Source organism: Pelmatolapia mariae, linkage group LG12 (assembly GCF_036321145.2).
Source record: "Pelmatolapia mariae isolate MD_Pm_ZW linkage group LG12, Pm_UMD_F_2, whole genome shotgun sequence".
NCBI classification, from domain to species: domain Eukaryota; kingdom Metazoa; phylum Chordata; class Actinopteri; order Cichliformes; family Cichlidae; genus Pelmatolapia; species Pelmatolapia mariae.
In genome coordinates this window covers 19160361-19184836 of record NC_086237.1, presented here as the reverse complement: position 1 = coordinate 19184836, position 24476 = coordinate 19160361, and the positions used below count along the sequence as shown (strand labels likewise).

General features: G+C 39.4%; 1 protein-coding gene across 5 annotated transcripts in view; it reads right to left on the bottom strand.

Annotated features, from left to right (window-relative positions):
- LOC134638595 (multiple C2 and transmembrane domain-containing protein 1-like) overlaps positions 1-24476 on the bottom strand; it is a 132181-nt gene that overhangs the window by 89493 nt on the left and 18212 nt on the right. The window contains exon 1 of one of the 5 annotated variants that reach the window (XM_063489331.1): positions 15273-15562. The exons of the other annotated variants lie outside the window; for them this stretch is intronic. Within the exon in view, the coding sequence (XP_063345401.1) occupies positions 15273-15314 (42 nt within the window). The 5' untranslated portion in view covers positions 15315-15562. Of the gene's footprint in view, positions 1-15272; positions 15563-24476 lie in introns of those variants that run through there. 5 annotated transcript variants of the gene reach the window in all.

The window sequence follows — 24476 nt, the reverse complement described above, 5'->3', positions numbered from 1 at the left end:
TTTAAAATACGATTCGGTTATTGAAAAACACAGTAGCGGTTTTAAATGGATTTTAAATGAACACGTCACATTGGTTTTACCTTGGTTTAACTTGCACATCAAACTGTGCTCGATTTTCAACCTTTTGAATGGGTTTTCCTGTAATCACTAGAGTATACACAGTGAGCACTTCGGTCACTGCTGCTACTGATATGCTGCTAGCATGCTATTTACACCACTTATTCTGTGCAGCTGCTGTTAACTTTGCAGCTATAACAATAATTTTAGGGATCTTGGACAAAAATCTAATGATGTAGAAAAGTAATTCTGACAGGGAAAAGCACATCACTGCAGCATATTGTAGAATATTACAACTAATGATGAACTAATGAGCTAATAATTGTGACAGGACTTTATTCTTTTGACTCTGTGTCATAATCCTGCAGTTTTGACCCCCAGCTGTGTCCTCTCTCCCTAATTACCTCATGTGTGTATTTAAGCTTTCAGTTTTTCTCAGCGCCTTATTGCGTTTTACTATTTCCCTCCTAAATATTTCCCCCATGTGGAGCACCAGCTTTTCTGTTTATGCTCTGATTAAGGTTGTTCAGAAGTCTGTGTCTGAGGACTGGATTTTCCACTAAACATGAACACTCTGTGGTTTTAAATTAAAACATTAAGAGGAGGTATAGCTCACAAAGCCAGATTTTGAGTTTGGAAGCAACTGTTTTGTTTAGTGATCACACTCCATCCACTGGGACACTCAGCAGAGAGAATCTATTTTCTGTTCTGTCCCCTGAATCCAGCAGAACTCAGGCCCTTACCCTTAAACAAGCATTTCGGTTGAGAGACAATATATATTCACAAAGACTGAAACAGCAATGAGGAGCGGAGAGAAGAAAAAGGAAAGACCGCCAAGGTCCATCGCACTCCAGCTTCTCCATGTTTAATGACTCCTTGAAGCTGAGAGAGAACCAAAGAATACCTACGATGGCCTATTTTCCTGTCTCTCTCTAGCCGCAGAGGACCAGCCCTTTCATTTCAGAGCAAAAGACAAAAGACAGTAGGTTTAGGAGAGGGTGTCTTGAACTTGCAATTTCTTTGCTACAATATTTGATTTATTCTCATTTAGGTGGTGCCTACTGTACAAGAATTGCTTGGCAAACAAACGGTTTCATCATGAAGGACATCACACGTAAAACTGCCAGTTACGTGCTGTGAACAGGGAGCAGCCGAAAGTAGCTTCTATACTGTACATGAATTAATCTTGTGTCTCTTTGTTTGTGTGTGTGTGTATGTCTGTGTGTGTGCATGGACGGCATGGATAAGTACGTTCCAGAATCAAAAACAATGTAGGTAACACAACTAAAGTTTTACAAATATTGATGCCATGTACTGTACATGTATTTCTGTTCCCAGTTTCTTCACAGATACAAAATAGAGGAGAGCTGATGATACAGAATGCACCAGAGACACCTAGATTTAGACAGCTGGAGTTTACTGTACACCAGCAACCACCAGATACACACAGTGCAAATTGTGTGTTTTGTGTTGTTTACAGTCCTAGAGGATAGCACAGAGCTTCAGTTGAGCTCTGAGACATGCTATAAAGCCACACAAACCACTTAGTCAAACGCCCTCACTTTGTATTGACTCTTCCCCACTTTAAGTTACAGTGCATCAAAACTCCCACTGGTCCACATATATAAGGCAGCAGCGTGATCAGAGTAAAAGGCTCAGGAGTGCAAAGTCTATATAACAGAACTTAAAGTAGGCAGTTTAAAATCAATGACACTTTTGAACAGATAATTGGAAATGAACACAAATTTTTATCTTTAGAATTTGTTCTAAAGCGGAAACTTTTTTAGGTCAGCATGTTGCTCCAGAATCTCTGTTTTCAGTCTCAGACTTATAAAAAGAAAATAAGCTAAAAGCTCACATGGCAACGTGGCAACCATTAATAGAAAAAGTCAACTGGCTGTTTACAGTGACTCATAACCTTCGGTTCCCTGACACATGCACTCCTTGCGATAGATATTTTGGAGCGTACCCTTCTATCTGGTGAGCTCAAACTATTTAGCGCAGGCCTGAAAGGGTCATATGACCATCTCCTGTCTGGAGTCTTCTTTTTTACAAAGAAAGTGCTCATCCATGTCCTCCTCGGTGTCAAGCATTCTTCTAGTAAATGTATCTATATTTATATTATTTTATATTTCTGCATAAGGAAAACCTGGTCTCATAAAATCCCCCCAGATACTTCCCAGGCTCTGAATGAAACTGCCAGCTTCAATAAGCCAACTCGCATGCCATAGGTTTAAACATGTATGACAAAACTATGATAATTATGTCTCATTATTATCAGTCCCTCTGCTGCTAGAAGCTCATGTATCTTAGTCACGAGTGACACGGTAGGAGGGTCACGGTAATTTCCCATGGGAAAGGCTAGCCCAACAGGTGGGACGTGTAGGAGTTGTTGCTATAATAACTCCTTCCCACCAAATTTTAATAATACCTGACACATTAAGTACTATGCACCTGCTATGTATGCCAGTAATCAGAAAGTATCAAGTGAACTTTGCTCCTCTTGTTCCCTTTCATTAGCACCCCACCCATGACTTAAAATAGTTGCTGTTTACTGACACTGATGGTAGAGAGTGACATTTCACCGAACACTGTTTTATATATGACGTCGCTGTGCTATTGTTTGAATCTTGAAGCGGTGCCCTGCAATTTAATCTCGACTGCCGTGTGAAATAAGAGAAACATGTCCCATTGGGAAAGATTTATAAGAGTTCTCGCTTCGCATTTAAAGGGCAGACTGGTAAAGCAACACAGCTGCTTAGAAAACTCCCCATGTGGGATATCAACCAGAGTCATAATTTTTTTATCCTGGGTTGTATGTCATGACAGTGGTGTCTTTATGGAGGAGGAAGCCTGTGTTTAGCCGTGGGCAGTGTGTGGAGCCATGCGCTCATTTCTCACTGTGATGACAGGTAATTTCCAGGCTCTGCAGCCACTCCTGCATAAGAATAACCTAATCTTGCTTTGGTCATTAACAAGAAAGTTTATGGCAGTTCTTCTTCTCTTAGCAGAGGTGCCGCTTCTTTCTGTCCATTGAAATATTTCCATATGTCTATCCTTTTTATTTCATCAAGTCCTGTCTGCGCACTCACTTCTTTTTGACAACAGAGAAATGATCATCCAACCATCCATCTCTAAACTTAACTTAAGCTGTTGCAGGGCATTTATTTATTTTTATGTTTTTCTCATCATGCACCTCACAAAAGATAGCAAAAAAAGCAAAAAATTAATTTTATTTGTGTCCTTATGTATATAGGCTTTTTTAAAATGTAAGCAAGGAGAAGTCAGAATAGCTACTGTGCTACAGAAGTACTTCTTTTTCAGATTTTTCCTTTAGGAGTCACGACACCGGATCATCTACCCTCATCTCACTCTATTTGTCCCGTATATCCACTATCCCTCCTCTGCACATGTCCAAACCATTTCAGCCTTGCTTCTCTAACTTTGTCCCCAAACTGTTCAACCTGAGCTGTCCCTCTGATGTATTCATTTCTAATCTTGTCCCTCCTGGTCACTCCCAACAAAACTCTTAACATCTTCAACTCTACCACCTCCGGCTCTGCCTCCCGTCTTTCTGTCAAAGCCACCGTCTCGCTATAGGCTTGTAAAGCTTCCCTTTCATTCCTCCTGCTATCCTTCTGTCACAAATCACCTCTGACACTCACCTCCATCCTCTCCTCCCTGCCTGCAGTCTCTTCTTTACTTTTATAGTGCTCTGTCTGTTGTTAGGTTGACCCCAGGTTTTTTAAATTATCCACCTTCACTACCTCTACTTTTTTTGCATCTTCACCTTTCCACCTATCTCACTCTCATTCACAAGCATGTATTGTGTTTTGCTTCTACTGAGTTTTATTCTTTTTTTCCTTGACAGCATACCTCCACCTCTGCAGACTCTGTTCCACCTGCTCCCTACTCTCACCACAGATTGTTGTCTGTGAACATCACAGCCTACAGAAACTTCTGCCGGACCTCATCTGTTAACCTCGTCACTCCTCCAAAAAAGAAGAGGCTCAGATGCAATCCCACTCCCCATCTGCAACACTAATGTAAACAAATTAATAAAATGAACAAAATGACAGATTATATATTTTCATGCTGTTTACCAAAAACCAATACCAAAGAGTTTCAAAGCCGTATCTTCTAGAGCAAATATCATTGAGCTGTTTGAGAATTGGCCCATTAATATAACTCACATTGACCTCATGATGACAGCTGTACAATTCACTTGATACGAAAGTTTAAGTGATTATAAACTGGAGCGGACTGAACAAAAATCTTTATTTTATTGAGCAAATATGCAAATAGACTCAAACATGTATTTTGGTGAAGCAGGTTGTGTTCTGGGTCTCTTGGGGCAGGCAAAGCAAAGCACAGACAATAATCACTCTAACATTCACTCTTTTTCCTGTTTCCTGCATTTATGTGACGTACAAAAAGGAAGTAAAGATTCCCAAATGTCAGGTTTCAGGAGCCATAGGAGTTAACAAGAATAAGAATTACTTAATTATACACACAATTAACTGGACAAGACCACAGAAAAATTCCAGCCACAGAATTTCAGTGGTAATTAAATAGTTCCACAGTGGTGGTGAGTAGACCGCTGTCATACTCAACGATACAATATGACACCTAGACGTCCAGTGTTTTATAAGTGGGATTTAACTGTATTTGTTGCCAGAGTGAATAAAAACTCTTGCTAACCACAAAATGATGGTGCTAAGCCACATGGAAAGACTGATACAGTTAAGATAACATGTTCTTTGATTGGAAATATGTACATTTCTGTGCACACACTTGTAACTAACTTGGAAATATTGTTCTAAAAAACATGCCTAATATTACTGAAGTCTGTAATTCTTGTCTACTATTTGTTTCCCTAAGAGCTTGAATCTGAGCCTTGGGCAGGCATGTGAAAAAAGCTACCTCAGTTTCATGTTTGAGAACAATTTGCAATTTGTTTTCCAAAGCGAATAATCCACTCTCAACCAGACACTCTCAGACCACTTTAGTTTCCTTGTTTCCTTCCCTGTTTGCACCCTACCTTTTAGCCAGTGCATTCATTATGCCCAGATCCCCCTTGTACCAGCCAGCATCCCCCTTTTAATATCAACCTGTCTTCCACCTCATCTCATTCACCTACTTCACTCTCCTGCCAGCTCATTCTCCATCACCCTCGTTCTCTGCCATTACCTGCAAATCTTCCCACCTGCACGGCCACCAGTCTGCCTCAGTAACAACCTGCTTTCATCCATCCTTGATGTGATACATCCATTCTTTTACCTCACATTCATCTCAGAGACAATAATAAAACTCTTAAACTGCTTCTCAGGTCTGTGCTCTGCATCTCCCATGCCTTTTCCCAAAAAGCATTACAGCACCGAAAAACATAATATAGCAACTCCCCCAGGGACAATTAGCTTTGATGTCATCACATATATAATTTGTACACACTGAATATGGTGGTTTGCACTTTCTACCCCATAAATCTGTGAACACACACTTGTACACTTGTAAATATGTACACATAAGGACAGGAAGGCTCTTGCTTTGCCAGTGCGGGCTGATGAATTGCTAGAAATCTGTCTTTTATGTACTTGATCTAATTATAGTCAATATGGGGGAGGGAAATTGTGCAGAAGAAGACAGAGGTTGCTTCCAGCTGTATGTACATATCTTCAAAGCCAAGTTGTTTTTCTGCAAGAAAAATCTGACACAAATGTGATTTGAAATGATTTGCAATATACACCGTGAAAGCATCACAATCACTTTCAACTATTTCAGCCCTTGTCTTGTGTATTTTGACCCACAGCAAAAGGTACAATTTGCATAAAGAAACATTAATGAAAAAAAATAATTCACAGCCAGAAAGATGTTAAAGAAACTCAGAGGGATGTTGAAACAATCCTTGTGACACTTTAAAATTTGATTACAAATTTGTGCATCATAAAAGGCTTTTACATTACTTATTGAATGTACACAGGAGGTATGCAAAAATATGGCATATTTCCATTCAGTCAGCTTTAGTCAAGATTGCAAATGTCAGCAGCTCACAGAATTCGTGACTGAATAAATAAAAATAAACAATTTTCTCCACTGCTCTCTTTTATCCTACATTCTTTCTGTCTAACATTGCATTTCAGCATCAGTTACACAAGAACACATTTCCCCTCAAATATAATAAACTAATTATTACTTTAATTAAAATATTGTAGATAAATTACATATACACATATTTCTCTTGCTCATCACACCATGGTAGTCACAAAACCTTGAAAAATGTACTTCATTAAACTATCTCAGCCCAGTAAGATATTCCATTAAATGCCACTATCTCGGGGGCATTACCGAGGCGCTCTTCTCCTGAGTATGTGCAGCCAGGTAATATGTAATGTGACAGAACACAGGGCCAGTGCAGTGAAGTGGGTAGACACCCAGTAGCCACTCAACTAGATAATGAGGTCTCTGCTGCTTCTTTTCTTAATAAGAGCCCAAAAGTCCACTGCACAAAGAGCAAGCTTCTTCACTCTCTATCCTCTGACTAGGATAATGAATCTCTTAATTGAACAGAGATAATGCAGATTATCCTGATGATAGCTTAAACATTTACAGGTGTGTAAAATATTCGCTTTGCATTAATGAAAAACTTCATTATATCATATGGAAGCAATGCCAAATTTGTTTATGATTGAACTTGATTTTAATGTGCCCAAATGAACCCCTGCCCCTCCCATTGTATTATCATGCTGCTCAAAAATGGTTTAATTGCCGGGATAAAGATAATTCTGTCTATCAGCTGTTCATGTAAAACCCAGTGCAGAAGAGCCATAGTCACATAAAAAGGCAATCAAATGATTAAGAGCATAATAAAAAGGTGAATGAGAATGGGTTTTCTTGATCTGTGTCAGTATTAGTTAAATGCATCAGTCAAATTAATAGATGAACACTAGAAATCCACTGATTGACTGGGGACCAGTCAGGAGGGTTACAAACCTAATCACATTCTTAAATCAGCCTCACCCAGCTGAACGTGGAAGCTAACAAAGGCAAAGTGGCTAAAGCTAACGCTATCCAGATCTTACAGTTAGCAACAAGCCAGCAGCTGTTTTTGAAGTAAAGCTTGTTTAAACACCTACTCCTCATGACATAAATGTTACATTGCAAGCAGTGACACCTTAACCTCACTTGTTTGAAATAGATTCACTCTGATAGGCTTTGGTAATTAAAGATTGGCTCAGTTTAATCAAAACAGCCATTGTTAAATTCTCTAGGCAGTAAAATCTTCACTTGGCAAGTAACACTTTGCACCTCATTGACATTAAGTTCAGCAGTTGTTCAGATGATTGACTTCAGAGAATTATTCTCTTACGGTCATCGATATGCTTCAATCTACGACTGAAATCAATAACTCTTTATACGCTGTGATATGAAGGAACTAGATGAATGAACACCCAAGAGGCGTTCATTAAGTAATGGCCCTTCTGGAATTGTCAGCAACCCAGCATTAATCTTTTAAAATTCAATGGATGCCATTACAAGAAACACATATTAGCGAAAGTAAGCTCCAAGCTATTGTTCAGAGTATAATGGATGATGAGAAAAAGAAAGCAGTTATATAGCCTTGGAGGACTTAGCACGTTCTAATGGAAAAAATTTTTAAGTAAACAACAGAAAACTAAAGAGAAATACAATGTCTTCAGTGATCATGAAGAACAATGTGCCTGCATATGGGTCTTATTAAAAAGTGTTCTGTAGTGAAAAATCTAAATTAAACAACAACAGACATGGTATAGCTGCTTATTAAATTCTCAGAAGATGATATCTTTAAAAAATAATAATAATTGTTTGGACTCTACTGAGCGTTCAAGGTGACAATGTATCTCAATCACTGCCAATAACTATAGCTATAGCAGCATCGCCCATGGGTTAGTGGACTCCTTTTTAAAAGCCTCAAGTCTGGCACTTTGACTTTCCTGTCAATCACAAAGTAGCCACACACTAAGGTACAGACTGCTCTAATACTGATTTTAAATAATTGTTAAATATTCACATATTTATCAAGCAGCTGTATTGAAGCTTGTGACTGACAACATAAACTCTTTAACAAAATATATACTGAGGTCATAGGTCAAGTAAGAGGTAGCATCCTCTTAGCAACTGGACCTCGTTTTGCATCAAGAGGAATCTCCCTCTGCTGGCCATTGGAAATAAAGCAAGTTAAAGGGACTTTCATGACACCTTGACGTAACATTTTTTTACAGTGTCTGGTTAATTAGAGCAAGTGGATTGGAAAAAAAGGGTGTGAAATTTAATTAGCCTCTTACTTAAAACTTCCTGCTGTCTCTCAATCTACAGAGGGTTAATTATTCATAATTTTAGTATCTGCCAAAATTGGAACAGTAAATATTACTTGTTTCACTCAGTCTTTCTTTCTTTTGGATGAAATTCTAAGGTTAATAAATTAGCTACATGCAAATAATATTTTAAAAAACTTAACAAAACAAACAAAAAATATCATAGATGTTTGACAATGCAAGAAATACTCGAGCAAATCCCATTCCATTCTTGTTCCCTGTCTTTAACAACTGATCCAATCTGCTTGTCTACAATAAATTTAAATTACACTCACAGTCAGGGGCATACTTTCCAGGGGGGTTAGGGGGGGTTATTGCCCCCCCCCCCCCCCCCCCCCCCAATAGAATTATGAATTATCTTGCATAAATAGGCTGTTGATTTTCTTTACTCATTTCAATTATTACCAGCAAAAATAGTTGCATGTTTAATCATCTGGGAAGTTACGCCGATGCTCGCAGTGGCCCTAAACTTCAGTAATAGTGCTACAGCACTGAGTAACTGGAGAAAACAGGAGTAGTGGAAAGTAGTGGCTATGCTCAAAACCTTGTTAATTATCAATAAATATCTTACATCAAAAAGTGATAACATTTCTTCTTTCCCGTTAGATCCTGTTGATAAAATCACCATCAAGGAGAAGTACCCTTATGAGTCATCATATGCTTCTTACCATAATCACTCTTAATGTCATCCTCAGTGTCCTCTGTATGCAACTCTACAGCTCTCATTTCCATACTCAGAACAATAACCCAGTTTCCATTATTCCTGCCAGCTGTGTCATGATCCTCCCTCCCAGTTGTACCAGATGTCAGGGCTGAGCTGCATGGCTTGGCCTACTTTGGGTAATGGTAGAATAGGTGGTCAACATTGAATCAGGAAGTATAAAGGAAACAGTCTCTTTCCAATCCTATGCCGAGCAAGATTAAACTGCAGATCATGAGTGTGCATTGATGTGCATTTATACTGTACAGGTCTGTGTTTAACAAATGTGGTCCAAAATCTATTCCCATCATTTCAAACATTTGAAAGCCTAGCTGAGAATATTACAGTATTATTTGATCACAGGGTTAAAGAGACACTTAAAAAATAAGAGTCTGCTGCGTATCATGGATATTTTCAATGCTCCCTGCCACCCCTTCCCCCCACCTCATCCACACACATCTTGTTACATCCGTCTAAAGATTAATGAATCAGTAGCAGTCTATGAGTTTTGATTGTAAAAACATGCACTTTATTTTTGACTTTTATTAAATGTTGATCTGTTTGCTGATCATAGTTATGGCATCACAGGCAACAGGATCAGAACATGTCTAAACAAAGTCAATCACCCCCAGATCACCAGCAGCAGTAGCTAACACATCCCAGAGTGTTACTGTGGAGACATCTTCTTGTACCTCAAGGGAAACTCTCATCGGTGTGGATAAAAAGTGTTAAATGTGTTAACACCACATTCTGATGCAACTGTATTAACCTATCCTTGCTATGACTTCTAACACAAGGCAAATGGTGTGACAAATTACATTCACCGGAAGACTGACGGAGACAGACACAAATTTGGTGACTGTTCAGTCGAAATTAATGCAAGCGGAGCAGCTTTCTTATCAGCTGCAACTGACAGCTCCACAACGCAACCACTCTCCATAAATAATGAAGAACAAAGGTCTGACAGGAAGACGAGTGCCGAGGACGTGAATCGAGTAAAAGGGAGTCACAGATTGAGTAAAGGTAGTGAGACTTCAACAGCGTGAAGGATAATGGTATCCTGAAATGCAAATACAAAGATTTAACTTAAATTTAAAGAAAAATAGAAGACACCTGAAAAGCTCTAAATACCACATAAAAGTTAAACACAGGAAGATAGAGACAACCAGATACACCAAGCTGGTCACTTTTCCCTCCAAAATAATGTTGAAGCTTCAAAATAAGGCTACACAAAATATCATGTTACGGAACCAAAACACACAAATATTGGCGGCATGCGGAACATTAGCAGGTTTCCCCCATGTGTTTATCACCAGTAAATTTGGTGCACTGACAAACTGAGCCACGAGTGTCAAGTGCTGCTGACATTGCAGACAGACAAGCTGGTCGCCCTGCTGCCAACCCAACCTGTCAACCCACCAGAGACGAGTCAGTGCCAGTCTGAGATTGTGCTGACACGACTTCCAAAACAAGGCAAAGCAAAGCTCTGAACAGAGCAGAGCGGAGCACAACCGTCAAGAACATGTTGATCCAGAGCTACGTTTGCTGACTCAGCTACTTTACAGCAAACAAGCCAAAAACAGCGCTGATGTGCTTTTTTGACAAACCACACAAACTACACACTGTACATCATACTATATACTATTGGTCCCTGTACCAAAGATCCGACAATTGCTTTTCTTCATCATTCGATAAACATCCCAGCATGTATTAGCAACATTTAACATTTAATTTAGCAGCAGAATCCTAAAATCAATGATCTGATTAAAATGTGCACAGTAAACCTGTTAAATTTCTGCCTTATAGATTTTTTTTGTATTGTTGTCTCCTCATAAACCAACATTATCCACCGTTAATATGACTAGACACGCTGGTATTTTTTCATCCAGTTTAAACCGAGACTCTTGTTGTCCTTGACGTAAGTCTAGTATCTAAAAAGAAAGAAATGTACTTCTTAGATCTTCTTTTTATACGTGTCAGCATAAAAAGTATTTATCTCTTGTTTAAATTATACATTCAGTGTGAAGTTCACAGAACTCTAATTCTGTTATGTCTTGAATCTTATCTTGTATATCGTAGTTATAAGGGACATTGTGAATGCCACAGCTCGACAAAGCACAGATCGAGTGTTTTGAGTGTAGACTAATGGGAATTTATTTGACTGAAGAGACGCCAATGAAATGCATTCCAGGGTATTGTGGTTTTATGAAAATCACTCAGTGCTTATAAAGTATTTGAATAAATGAGGAAAATATCCAAAAATCTTTTTGTTTTGTTAATTAAATGCAAACAGGTCTTTAATTTTGTTTTACATTAAATCACTGATGTGCTTGTTGTTGTGGAAACCCTGAGATGCAGCTTGTTGTATATCATTACCAGCACATCTTGTAACAAAGACTAATGAATAATAATAATAAAACATATTCATGCTTCTTAATGGCACTGCTATTTTGGACTTCACTGTGTATTCATGAGCCTTTTTCTTTTCTTTCTTTTTCTTTAACTTGCAACATGCTACTCCTAAAGCCTGCTATTATCAGCAACCCTCTCTGACATCATCACCTTGGAAGAATTGTTACATTTTTTAGAAAAGAATTCAAATGAGTGCAGAAATGGACTTATAATCTTTAATGCACTCCTGTGTGTTGTAGTTCCTTCAGTGAACAAGTAAAATCTTACCAACGAGACAGCTGTGGGATTATCTTTTTTTTTTTTTGTCCTGCTCCAATTGTTTTCTGCTGTCTACCTTTTTCTCTAATCATTTAGATTATTCCTCTTTAGCCTTCTATCTGCCATTACCCCTATTGGCCTTGGAGGGGACGGGATGAGCCATTTGTCATGGATCCATTTAATGACATCAACACGATAAAGTGACAGTGTTTGACAAAGCATGGCCTCTCATCAGAACTGCTGGCAGCACAAACTCCCATCTCTCCATCTGAGTCGTGATGCTAGATAGATCTGGTCTGAGCAACATTTATATAGCTCATCTGTTTGTTTTTGAAAATGATCTGAAACCAAAGCAATCCACAGTCAAACAATAAGAGCTACAGTATTTAGTGTTTAAAGCTACACCTCCTGCATGTCATCCAGCACCACCTGCTGTGTAAAATTTTACGAACACTGACCAGATGGATCGGCATCACTCTTTTTATGTACCAGAGTCTCCATAGAAAATGTCTTTATAGGGTTATGAACCTAAAATACATAGAAGAGCAGAACTAGAGGAATATCTTTGTGACAATTATTGACAGCATCCAGTCCAATGAACCTTTAATTTTCAAAATAGATCAGTTTGTCTCTCTGCCAGCTAGTGTCATCCCTGCACACCACGATGATAGCGCTGATTAAAGACTGTGGTACCACCTCCACACTAGGAAGAAAACCAGCAAGCAGAATAAAAACGTCACATACTCCTTATTACCTTTGCTGCAAAAGCCTCAGACTGACATGTGAGACGAGGTGTAGACGGCATCACCGCAATGAGCAGGTGATGGACTGTGTATAAAGCAATATGCCAAGTGATGAAAAGAGACGGAAAAGAAACAGAAACTGTGATGCAGAGCAGCAGAGGGGAAGACGGGGAGGCGGTGGATTTATCTGATTCATAGAGATACACAAGCCTGGGAAACAGTTTTCATTAGACAATGAATTTTGCTGCAGTGAGTGAGCATATGACAAAAGCAATGAGTTTTTTCTTTCCTTTCTGTGAAAATTGTTTAAATACCTAGGTGTCAAAAAGCTCCAAAAGGCAATATCAACTGAGCAGCACACCCACAGCTATTATTTGCATACACGGGGAAATGATTTTAGCTATTCTTCAACACACTTCACTTCATTCCACTCAAATTATTTCAACAAAGAAACAATTCGCTATAAAGCTTAATTTACTAGCAATTTGCTATGTTCAGGGTGTTTGACTTTAAAGGTATGCTAACCACTGAAGCAGTGTGGCTATTTATTTTTAAACTGACTTACTCCTAAAAAATATACAGCCCAACAATAACAGTAGTAGCTAAAGAAAAGGAAGGATTTCTCCTCTCAAAGTCTCCCCGGGGGGGGGGATGTTTACACCAGGGATATGCTGCAAGTGTTCATGGTTGCTGAACTCTGCTGGGAGCATTGACAGGTAATCAGTCATTGTTTGGAAGTTCTTTAAATTATGAAACTCGATGTGGGAGTGAACATAGCACAAGCAGCTGATGAATGTGGTCCTGCAGCAGCAGCTTAACTGGTTGGTTAAAAACACAGGGTGTCGACACAGTACTAGTTTTTCCTTTAATGGATTTCAGAGCATCCTTCACACTCTAAGGATGCTGCTGGTACAAAACATGCAATCCATCTAAATGAAACCAGAACTATGTCCTATAAATCTAATGTAATCAGTGTGTCATGAATTAATACATGTACAAAATGATGAGCATCTTCAACTGGATCACATGTGACTATTGTACTGTAAGTCTTACACAGAAATGCAATGAATGCAGCAAATAAAATGTATATTTTAAAAAATTAACAGCATTACACATTAAATTGTATTGTGAAATTTCAATTTAGCATCTAAAATATGATCAGCACCATCAGCTGGGTTTTTGATAAGGATTACATGGTAGTGTTACTTAGAATTACCACATAGAAACAGTGATGGAAAGTACTAAGACAGCGAGGTAGAAAGCAAATGTGGAGATGATAGCATTTTTGGATTTTATACTAATTGCTTTACATCCATTTCATGCTGCCCATCCAGCTGTGATCCACGGCAAACCGGGGTTCTGTTTTTTTCCTGCAGCTTCCATTTTATTCTCCCTTCGCTTCATATAAATTGACAGCATTGTTCATGCAGTAATGCAGTAAATTAAGTTTATAAAACAAAACCTAAAACTGTCTTATGAATTCTGTATTTAGCACCTAAAACTTCCACTGGAACTCCATAGTATGCATTATGCATGATCTGCACTACTGGGTGTGTGAAGCAACAGAACCTGCAGTCATCTCTTAGAAGGAAATTATTCTCTTTTTTCTGAATATGAACAACAGACAGCTTGAGGTGTGATGCAGAAATGTGAAAATCCCCTGGTTGCTTTTTTCTTTTACATCAAATGTTTCCTTGTCATGACCTGATCTTGGTCTTGTAAATTCATAAAAAACCTAAGCTCACAATCAAAGATTGCTTGTAGAATCTCTGCAACATATCCAGCATTGGTCTGATAAGAGGGACATCAGCAGAGAGAGTCACCAAGATACTCCCCATTAGAGCATTTTTCTTCACCCTCCTCAGGCTATCCCCACTATTTTCACCTTCTGTATTTCTCTCTTTCCTCTAGTCTCCTTTCTTCCCATTTGTTCTCCGTTGCCTTGCCTCGATCCCCTCACTTCCCCCTCTCACATCTCATCATCCATCAGTTGTGTTTTTCTCTCATTCAGAGCACGTTCATTACCAAGCCCATAAAACTGGAATTAAGGAAACAAGTCTAAAGCTGCAAAGCTGCAGGGGGTGGAAGGAAATACCGAAACATTTGAACCTTTCTGGTTTTTTGACGTTAAGGAGAGAGCTCCAGCAGGAGGATATCCCTTTTTAAAAAAAAACTGTCATCTCCTCTTCTCTTCTCTCTCTAGTGAGTGACTAACAACACCGTGTGTCATGTCACACCGGCAGCACCAGCTCAGGTTCCACACTACTGGAAACTGGACACGACACACCCATTGCACCTCCGCCGTGCCATTTCCTACCACAAATAAAGCGCACAAACATGCACGAAAGCATATAGTTCAAAGATGGTCACTGCTGTCTTTTGGTAACACTGAGCACACATTGTCGCGTAAACAAAGCAGCTACTCGGGTTTATGGAAATTCTGTATGAAAATGGGTTCTGAATGCAAATGGACAAACGTGCTGAAGTGATAGAAACATTTGGTTGGTGAACAACACATTTCCACATCCAATGATTACCACAGTCAAATCCTCAGGATGGGAATTACTCCCGGAATTAAGGAATGGTGCTTTACAACCACTATTTACCTTGGCACAATACAACAGCATGCATGGGAAGCAAGAGGCACCAGTATATGGAAAAGTATCCCACAAGAAAATCAGCATGGAGAGTGTCAAAACAGCAATATGTACACATGTATTTATGCATCTGTGTGTGTGTGTGAATACCTACAGTAAGGCTTCGTCCCGCAGCTGAGAGAGGCAGCCCTAACATCCAGACACTGAACACGCTCCGCTGTACTACTGCTGCTGCTGCTGCTGCTGCTGGCTTACGCTCCTCTGTGAGAGAGGCGCGCACACAAACACTGGCTCCCTCCGTATCGTGCTCATGAACACACGAATAGCAAAGGGCAACCAGCTGTGAGGCTCTCGCATACCTCACTCAGCTTCACAATTTATCATACTGCTCTCTCTGCCTTTCTCTATTGCTGTCACTCAGACACAAGACCGTGCAGAGATACTCACTGTAGAGTGCCTAAACTGCTGAGATGGAACGACACTAAATGAAGTTAACGTGGGGCACATCCAGGAAGACGGTACCAGCTGCTGTCTCCATGTCCACAGATGTTTAGTCAGTGAGAGAGCCCGTTTTATAGTCACCAATCCCCTTAGCTGGACTTTAGTAAGGATTACACAGTAGTGTTATTCTGAATTACCACATGGAGACACTGATAGACAGAGAATCTAAGCTGTAGAGATGACAGCATTTATGGATTTCACATTAATTACTTTACAGGATCTCTCTCATTTGGAGCTGTGAGCCAAGGCAAATTGGGTTAATTGGCGTTCATTGGGTTTTGCTCAAGGTAAAACCAGAAGCCCCACCACAGACAGCTGCCCACATGTACACACTTTTCAGATTTTCTTCCTAGAATTTTATTTTATTCTCCCTCCCATTCATATTATTGGTATTGTTGCAGTATCAATACAGTATAATATTAAAGCACTTAAATACCCACTACAGTCGTTTATTAAATAATACTCTTTCTCATTAGTGTGTAGCTCAGTATTAACAGGGCTTTACTAGAAACACAACTGCCAGAATACTGCATTCATATTATATCACCAGTATGGGGAGACCAATAGAAATCCCAGTTTATTTGTTCATGATAATTACCACCAGTGGTAGGAAATACAGTTATTCCATTACTGTAAACATGTCAAAAGAAGCATTAAGAAAAGACCAAGTCACTGTGAGGTTGCACCAAGTCAAACCATTTGGCCATGTAGACATGGTCAAGATCACTTGCTGAAGTTCACCTTTCCTTCCCATTCCTGGTAGGAAAGGTGATTTAAATGACTTTGAACATGGGATGGTTGTTAGCGCCAGATGGGCTGGTATGACTGTTTCATAAACTGCTGATCTACTGGGATTTTCCCACACAGCCATCTGTGGGCTTTACAGAGAATGGTCCAAAAAAGAGAAATTATCCAATGAGTGGCAGTTCTCTGTGGAAAAATGTTCTGTTGATGCCAGAGGTCAGAGGAGTCTGGTTCGTACTATGCAGAACAATATCTCTGAACACACAATACATCCACTCTTGAAGCAAATGGGCTAAAGAGGCAGAAGACCACACTGGGTGTCACTCCTCTCAGCTAAGAACAGGAAACTGAGGCTTCACAGAGGCTGACCAAAACTGGACAACAGAAGATCTGCCGAGTCTCGAATTCTGCTGACATTCAGATGGTCCGTTAGAATTTGGCAGAAACAACATGAAAGCATGGATCCATCCTACATCCTTGTATCAACAGTTCAGGTTGCTGATGATTGTAATGATTTGAGGGATATGCTCTTGGTCACAGCCTACCTGTATTACTGCTGACCATGTACATCGCTGTATGACTACGGTGTACTTGTCTTCTGATGGCCGCTTCCAGTAGGATAACGCATCATGTCACAAAGCAGAAAAAAATAAAACTGGTTTAATGAACCTGACTGCAAGTTCCCCACACTGACTAGATCTCAACCCAATGAATGTGAAGCCAATAAATCTGCAGCAACTGTGTGATGGCAACATGTCAACATGGACCAAAATCTCTGAGGAATGTTTCCAGCAAATTGTTGAATCTCTGACACGCAGAGTTTAGGCAGCTCTGAAGGCAAAACACAAAAGAGGATTAATCCTGCTACTAGCAATGTGTACCTAATAAAATGGCCGACCAGTGCATTTTGTCTTTTTAATTTAGGAATTAAAATTTTCAGCTATGAATTATGGATTTTTAGTAATGTTAAATATTATAATAGTCGTCAGACTTTCCCATCATCCTTTCAATTTAGAAACAGTTACTAGACTGACGCAAACAATTTCTCTAACGACCCATAACTACAATTGATAATCACTATGACGTAAAGCCTGGTGACATCGTCTCGTTTAAGTTTATAACACTACCCCCAATGTCATCCTGACTAGAGGCTTAATCACCACAAACAACTGAAAAGGCCTTTGTGGGTGTGCAGGGCTGAATTAGTCATCAGCCTTGGAGCCATGAAACTTTTTTTCCCCTGTATAAACTCATAAATTGTTCTTATATCTACCAAGCAGATGCACAAAGTGAAGTAAACTGCATGGTAAAATTACCATTTTGTTCATCTTTGCTGTCTCTTAAAAGTGTGAAAAGTGTCATATGACTGTCAAAAGAAAGTCATGGCAAATTTGAATAAGCGCTTCTTTGCTGAAAAGCAACAGAAGGACTAAAATCCAATTACCACCAATTCTGTAAAACTGCAACTTTTCTGCTGAGTGGGGAGTTATCCTTAGGACATGGTGCTGAGGTAATTTAGTTTTTTTTCACTCAGATACCCAATCAAGGTTAACAGAAACAATTAAATGGCCTTGAGAAAAGTTGCATTAATGAAACTATTTATTTGTGCTTAGTTCAGCAATACTAAAAACACAGATATTCACACAAGATGAAGGAACTTTGTGTATTTATACAATTCAGTTCTATTGTGAGCACGGTACATTTTATGATGCAACCATGCCAGAATGCCTTACAGATAACACTATCCTGCTGAATGCAGGATATATGTGCTGCAATATTTAAGCTATAAATACTGTACTGAAGTCCAATCTCTTTGCCGAGTTTCCCCGTCTTTTTGTTCCAGTACTATCCACAATGATTTTCCGCCTGCTAGCTATTCATATCACATATGCTTCTCAGTGTGAGCTATAAGTCCACAGCAAAAAATAGAGACTGATCATGGGAGAAACTGCAGAAAGGTTCACTTCAGTCAAAAAGTAAAAAAAAATAAAAAACAACAAGGAAATATGTATTTGTAAGAGGGTGGAAAAAGTGCATCAATTCAGATGAAAGGTGAACCAGAACCACAAAAAGAAAAAGAGGAGAGCTGGATTGTAGACATAGAAAATATTACATGGAAAACATTTGCCAGCAGCACTCAGGGCCACAACAAAGGAGGAAAGTTGTGACAGACATTAGCTGCAGAAGAGGCTAAAATGATACCGTAAAGGAGAGATGGCAATATAAAACTGTAGCACCCAATAGCACATGAAAGGAAGGAAATGTTGTGAGACATGCACAATAGAGAGTGTATACATTTCCTGCTCTTTTTTGATCTCTCTGAAGACATACAGGGTGAATGCCACGCCAGACAGGGGGCACAGCAGCAGGGAGGTGCCGCTGTGCTTCCTGGCACAGACAGCTCTGCAGAGTCACAACAAAACTCTGACAAGGCGGGGCCAGTTTGTGCATGTTTGTGTGCATGCGTGCTTGTGCATTGTGTGTGTGTGAGAGAGACAGAGCGAAAGAGAGAGAGAGAGAGAGACTGCACGTTCTTATGTTACAACAGAGTCAGACCCCAGGACTAGACAGCTGTCCCTTTCATGCGTGCTGTTGTATTAGCCTTGTTCAGCAGTGTGTCAGTCAGCAGCTCTTATGACTTTAGTTACTGATTTCATTCTAACACAACACACACACACACGCACACACAAACAGACACACACCTCGCCCTCATAGGCATTAGCATGACGAAGAAACAGATAAGAAATTCATGGAGGTCCCTTAAGAAAAAAGCTACAACAAAGTAGTTTATGATGCCTCACTGCACACCATAATGAGGCACATTTTCTTGAAGCCGAAGGAAATCTGGCAAGTTTAGAAGTGACATAACCCAGACCTTACAAAAATAGCTGCACATACAGAACAATATGAGTAAGTCTGCACTTAAAGTTGTGCTTATATATGTAAATTTAGAGAATATGTGACAATCGAGGCTATGCTCTTCCTGCTGCTCTTTAGCTGATAAACAACTTTACACACGAGCCCTGATACGACATGTGAGGCTTTTTGTCTTCTCCACACAATCATGCACATATATGGCATAAACAAACACACCCATGCTGTCCATCTATCCTTCCTTTAATCTCCAATGTTGGCATCAACAAACCCTGCAGTGTTAACCATCTGTCTGCTCATTACTCACCACAAATCACTGAAGGCGTCCACACACACACACGTACATATACACACATGCATAGCATAACATGAATTTAAAAAGATAAGACAAATATATACAAATGACAAAAGCTGTTCAAACGGTCTTTGAGTCTGCTGTAGTGTCTTAAATGCAAAAAATAGGAAGAGGCGGAGGTTTTTGCACAAGTAGTGGCACGGTGGCTTCTACTAGCAGGCAGACAGATGGACAGGAAGAGAAGTGGAAAACATACAGAGATAGTTAGACAAGCTCACAAGAGACAATTATTTTTATAAGCTATGCCTCGTAGCAAGCTTGTGACATTTCCTCCAGAGTTCAGATCAATAATCAATTTAACAAGCTTAAAGCAGTCGCCACAAGTAGACTCTCTATGCAACTGCAGGAATCAGCTCATCTCTGTCCCAGCAGAAGCTCCAGATAAGATAAGATCCATGCATTCATTTTCTTCCGCTTTTCCAATTGAGGATCACGGGAGGGGCTGGAGCCTATCCCAGCTGTCATAGAGTAAGAGGCAGGTACACCCTGGATAGATCGCCAATCTGCCCACAGGGCTAACACAGAGAGACAAGTAACCATTCGCTCTCACATTTACACCTATGGTTAATTTAGTATCACCAATTACCCTAACCCCATGTACATTCCTACACTGTGGGAGGAAATCAGAGTCCCTGAAGAGAACACACACAGACGCATGGAGAACACGCAAACTCCACACAGAAAGACTGGATTCAAACCCAGCACTTTCTTGCTGTGAGGCAGCAACACTAACCACCGCCACACCGTGTACGATAGGCTGTTTATCTCAGATGCTTAGTATAACACAGACAATTGTTTTCCCAGCTTTTGCTTTTCATTGTTCTCACTTTTAATCAGTTCTTTCTGCTTTTCCAGTCTACTTTATTTTGTACTATCATTTCTCAGATACAAGATTTGTCCCTGTGTTTGCTAACCTTTTAGAATCAAAGCAGGCTCTGTGAAACCAGAAAGTGAAACTCTTTGACATCAACAACCTCTTGTGCAAGTGTGTCCTGGGACCACATAGGCAGCATCAACTTGGCATGCATTTCAATGAGAAACTGGAGCTCCTGGAAAAAACCTGTGGAAGCATGGTGAGAACTACAAACTACAAACAGAAGTGCTCAGGCTTGAACCAGAACCTCCTCTCTGTGAGGCAACAGAGTGCTGACCACTGAGACCATGCTGTCATGCTGCATGTGTACATCTTCATCAACTTCCCTTCAAAAGTTATTGTCTATGACACTTATTTGTTTTTAATTGTACAAATTTCAACTATGGCACACAAACAACAACTTTTCTCACCTGACACTGATTTCCACAGCGCTAGTGTAAATCTATGCAGTCAGTTATACAGCTGTACCTTTTCCTGGGATTGATGGATATAAGGTGGTCTGTTTCCAAATCAAAAAATTAAAATAATCACAACTAATATAGATTTATGGCATGGTATATCCCTCACACTAGCTGGTTTTCTTAACGGCGCCTTGATAACTTTTTGAGCTGTCATAACATCACATTAAGAAACTATGATGAGCATTTTTTTTCATGTATATACAGAACAAACAACTGATGGGTGAATCAAAAATGTTGCTACAGAGGAAAGGAGCAAAACATGACAGTGAACTTATGATGAGATCATAAACTTGGGTTAGGGTTCATTACATCCAGGAGGAGTGATTAGCTTGCAATAGATGTGATGACATAAGCCCAGCAGACAGATATCATTAGTGATGCTAAAAAACAGATTTAATTAGTCAAAACTATCTTCAGTACCAATACAGAGCAAGATGATAGAAAGAGAAACAAAGTAGAAATAATAAAACAGGCTGCTTGAGGGTAAAAGCAGAAAAAAATGCAAATGAAGGTAACAGAACAAGGACATAAGGCAAAGGTTTCAAAACAAAATTAAATCCAAGGGGGAAATCCAGCATACGAAAATCAAGTAGGGAGAAAGAGAGAGAGAGATTTAAGTCACGACACAGGAAGGGCAGTAATGTTGCAAAGGGCATAGTCTAGCAAGCTAAGTTGAGTAGCCCCTGAGGCTGCCAACAAAGGAGGTTATCACACTGGGAGCCAGGCCAGGCACGATATATCCCCCCCAAGGGAAACTCTGTCTGCCCTGGATATACAGTAGATAGATTGGATTCATCATCTGTTTACTTTTGTCCTATCCGTGTCTTTGTCTGTCTTTCTCTGTCCTCCTGTGTGACTCCTTGACATTGCTCGGTTCATCACTTGCTGCTAACTCCTGCCGCCCTCCCGACTATGCCGATGTCGATTAGGTGCCAAACCTTCTGCCCCCCCACCCCCCACCCCACTGTCTCCGTTTTTTCTTTGAGCTGATCGTATCCTTGGACAGCATCTGTCACAGTCAGACATCTACATTTTTATTCAATACCAGAGAAATGTAAAGCCAAACTAACAGAAACTAGTCATTTGTTCACCCAAATTAGGAAACACAGGAGAAGGAAAACCCTGACCTTTGGATAAGTGGTTAAATCGCTTTATTTCCTACTCTAATGAAATCACATCATTTGAAATTGGGTTACTGATTATATACACAAAATGAATACACAATACTGTGTCACATGTTTAGGCACTAAAACATTAGTGTTAGAGTTACAATTAAAAATACAGTGTAATTTTAATGAAAGCTCTTTGCTCCTGGCAAAATTGTTTAATTTAGTCAACATTATAATGCATTTTCAAATAGTCTGATTAATTCAGCTTATGTACAGTGGGGGAAATAATTATTTGATCCTCTGCTGAATTTGTAAGTTTGCAAATAAATGAACAGTCTCTAATTTTTATGGTAAGTTCATTTTAATGGAGAGAGACAGAATATCAACTCAAAAATCCAGAATAAAAAGCACATGTTATGAATAATATTTGATCCCCAAGCAAAACATGACTTAGTACTTGTTGGAGAAATCTTTGTTGGCAAGCAGAGCAGTGAGATGTTTCTCGTAGTTGATCGCCAGGTTTGTACTCTTTTGGCCCACTCCTCTTTACAGAAACTCAGTAAATGGTTTAGGTTTCTTGGTTGCTACTTGGCAACTCAAAGCTTCAGCTTCTTCCACAGACTTTCTACGGGATTGAGGTCTGGAGACTGTTTAGGCCACTCCATGACCTTAACGTGCTTCTTCTTTAAGTATTCCTTTATTGCCTCTTTGGTATTTTTTGGGTCATTGCTGTGCTGGAAAAGGCTGTAGGGGATCAAATACTTATTTCACTCAACGACACATAAATCAATTCATAACAAATATGTAATATCTTTTTTTTAATGTTTGGTTGATATTCTGTCTCTCTCACCATTAAAATAAAACTGCCATAAAATAGATGTTTTCTGAACTTACAAATTTAGCATATTTTGACTAGAGATGCCCATTTTAATGCTAAAATCATGTGTTTGAACAGGCAATGTGTTTTCAGGGTAGCAGCATCTATTTGTTTTGTACAATTCATGTAAAGCTTAGCTCTGACGTGCTCAGAATCCTTGGTGCAAAGACTCCATTAATGAAAAGCTTTCATCCATTCATCCATCCATCTTCTACCACTTATCTGGGTTTGGGTCATGGGGGCAGCAGTCCAACAATCAAAATCAAGAAGTGGTGGGATGCCCATCCTCAACACTGTCAACAATGGCTGAGAAGAAACTGCTCTTGGCTGTCAATAAATGTGATCAGTGTTCAAGAAGACCTGAAAATGAATTTGGTTTCATACACTGCTTGTGGACACAGAACCTAACACTGTACTTTGGTAGCTCAATTGATTCTATCATGTAATATAAAATAGCTTATAATTACAATTCCTTTCTTCATCATTTCCTAAAAATCTTACAAAAATCTAAGCTATATTTGCATCATTCAGTCACTGTCGCATATTCCTCTCATACAGTATTACACACACAAACCGACACATTAAATAAACCTTGACATTAGAAGCAAAAGCAGGCAGAACAAAGAGCAGTGAAGTTGGCTTGGCATTACATGATACAAACTACAGAATGACTTTTGAAAAAGAAAGTCTCCTCCCAAACTCAAAAGTAATCTCTCTTGCATTTTCTTTCTCTATATTATCAAAACTATCTCGGCAATACTGTCCCTCATTGTTTCCATGTGTTTTTATGCAGTTGCCTGATGTTTCACATTTAAAGTGTGCAGAGACAATAGGTAACAAAGGTGAAGTTGTACCTTTCATGTTTTTGTGAGTCATATTTGAATTAATAAACAGGCAGCAGCGTGAGGCAACATGCTAAAATTCACATAAAGGCCACCGTTGTCATCACTAACAAACGTTTTGCTGAACGTTACATAGTGAACCTTTAAAAACAACTTTTTAAAAAAAGTTAAATGGTGCGAGCAGCTGAGCTGTCTGTGATTTTGAATCTGTCTGTGACTTGAGGGACTACTGGAATATAAAGTGTACCAGTTCACAATACAAATGGAAATAAAGGAATTTATTTTTCACAGATTTCCGAAAAGAGTCCTAAATTTAATTGAGGTAGTCCATGAATGAATTTCATGGCAAATAACAGATTTTATGTCTTGCTGAACTCTTTGTTCATGTTTCACTCTGAAACATTCTGTTCCCTTTGGGTGATTTCTAGTTTCTGCAGATACATCGTGACTGAGCTTTGTACATCCAGGTAAGACTGTACAGGCCACATGTTGCAAAGCACTGGTGTGTGGGTGAAATGCCTTTTCCTTATGTTCAATGTATGTATTTAATCTGAGGCTTCTCTTAATTTATCCACCTGTGGCTTTGCGTGGCTTGCAATGCCACTGCAGGTGAGATGGACGCACCTGCAAAAGCATCTACAATTGAGCCATCTCAAAAGCTGTAATGGGTCCTGTCTTGAGTGTTGTTGTTGGTATATTGAGCTGCCAGAGGGAGAGCTGC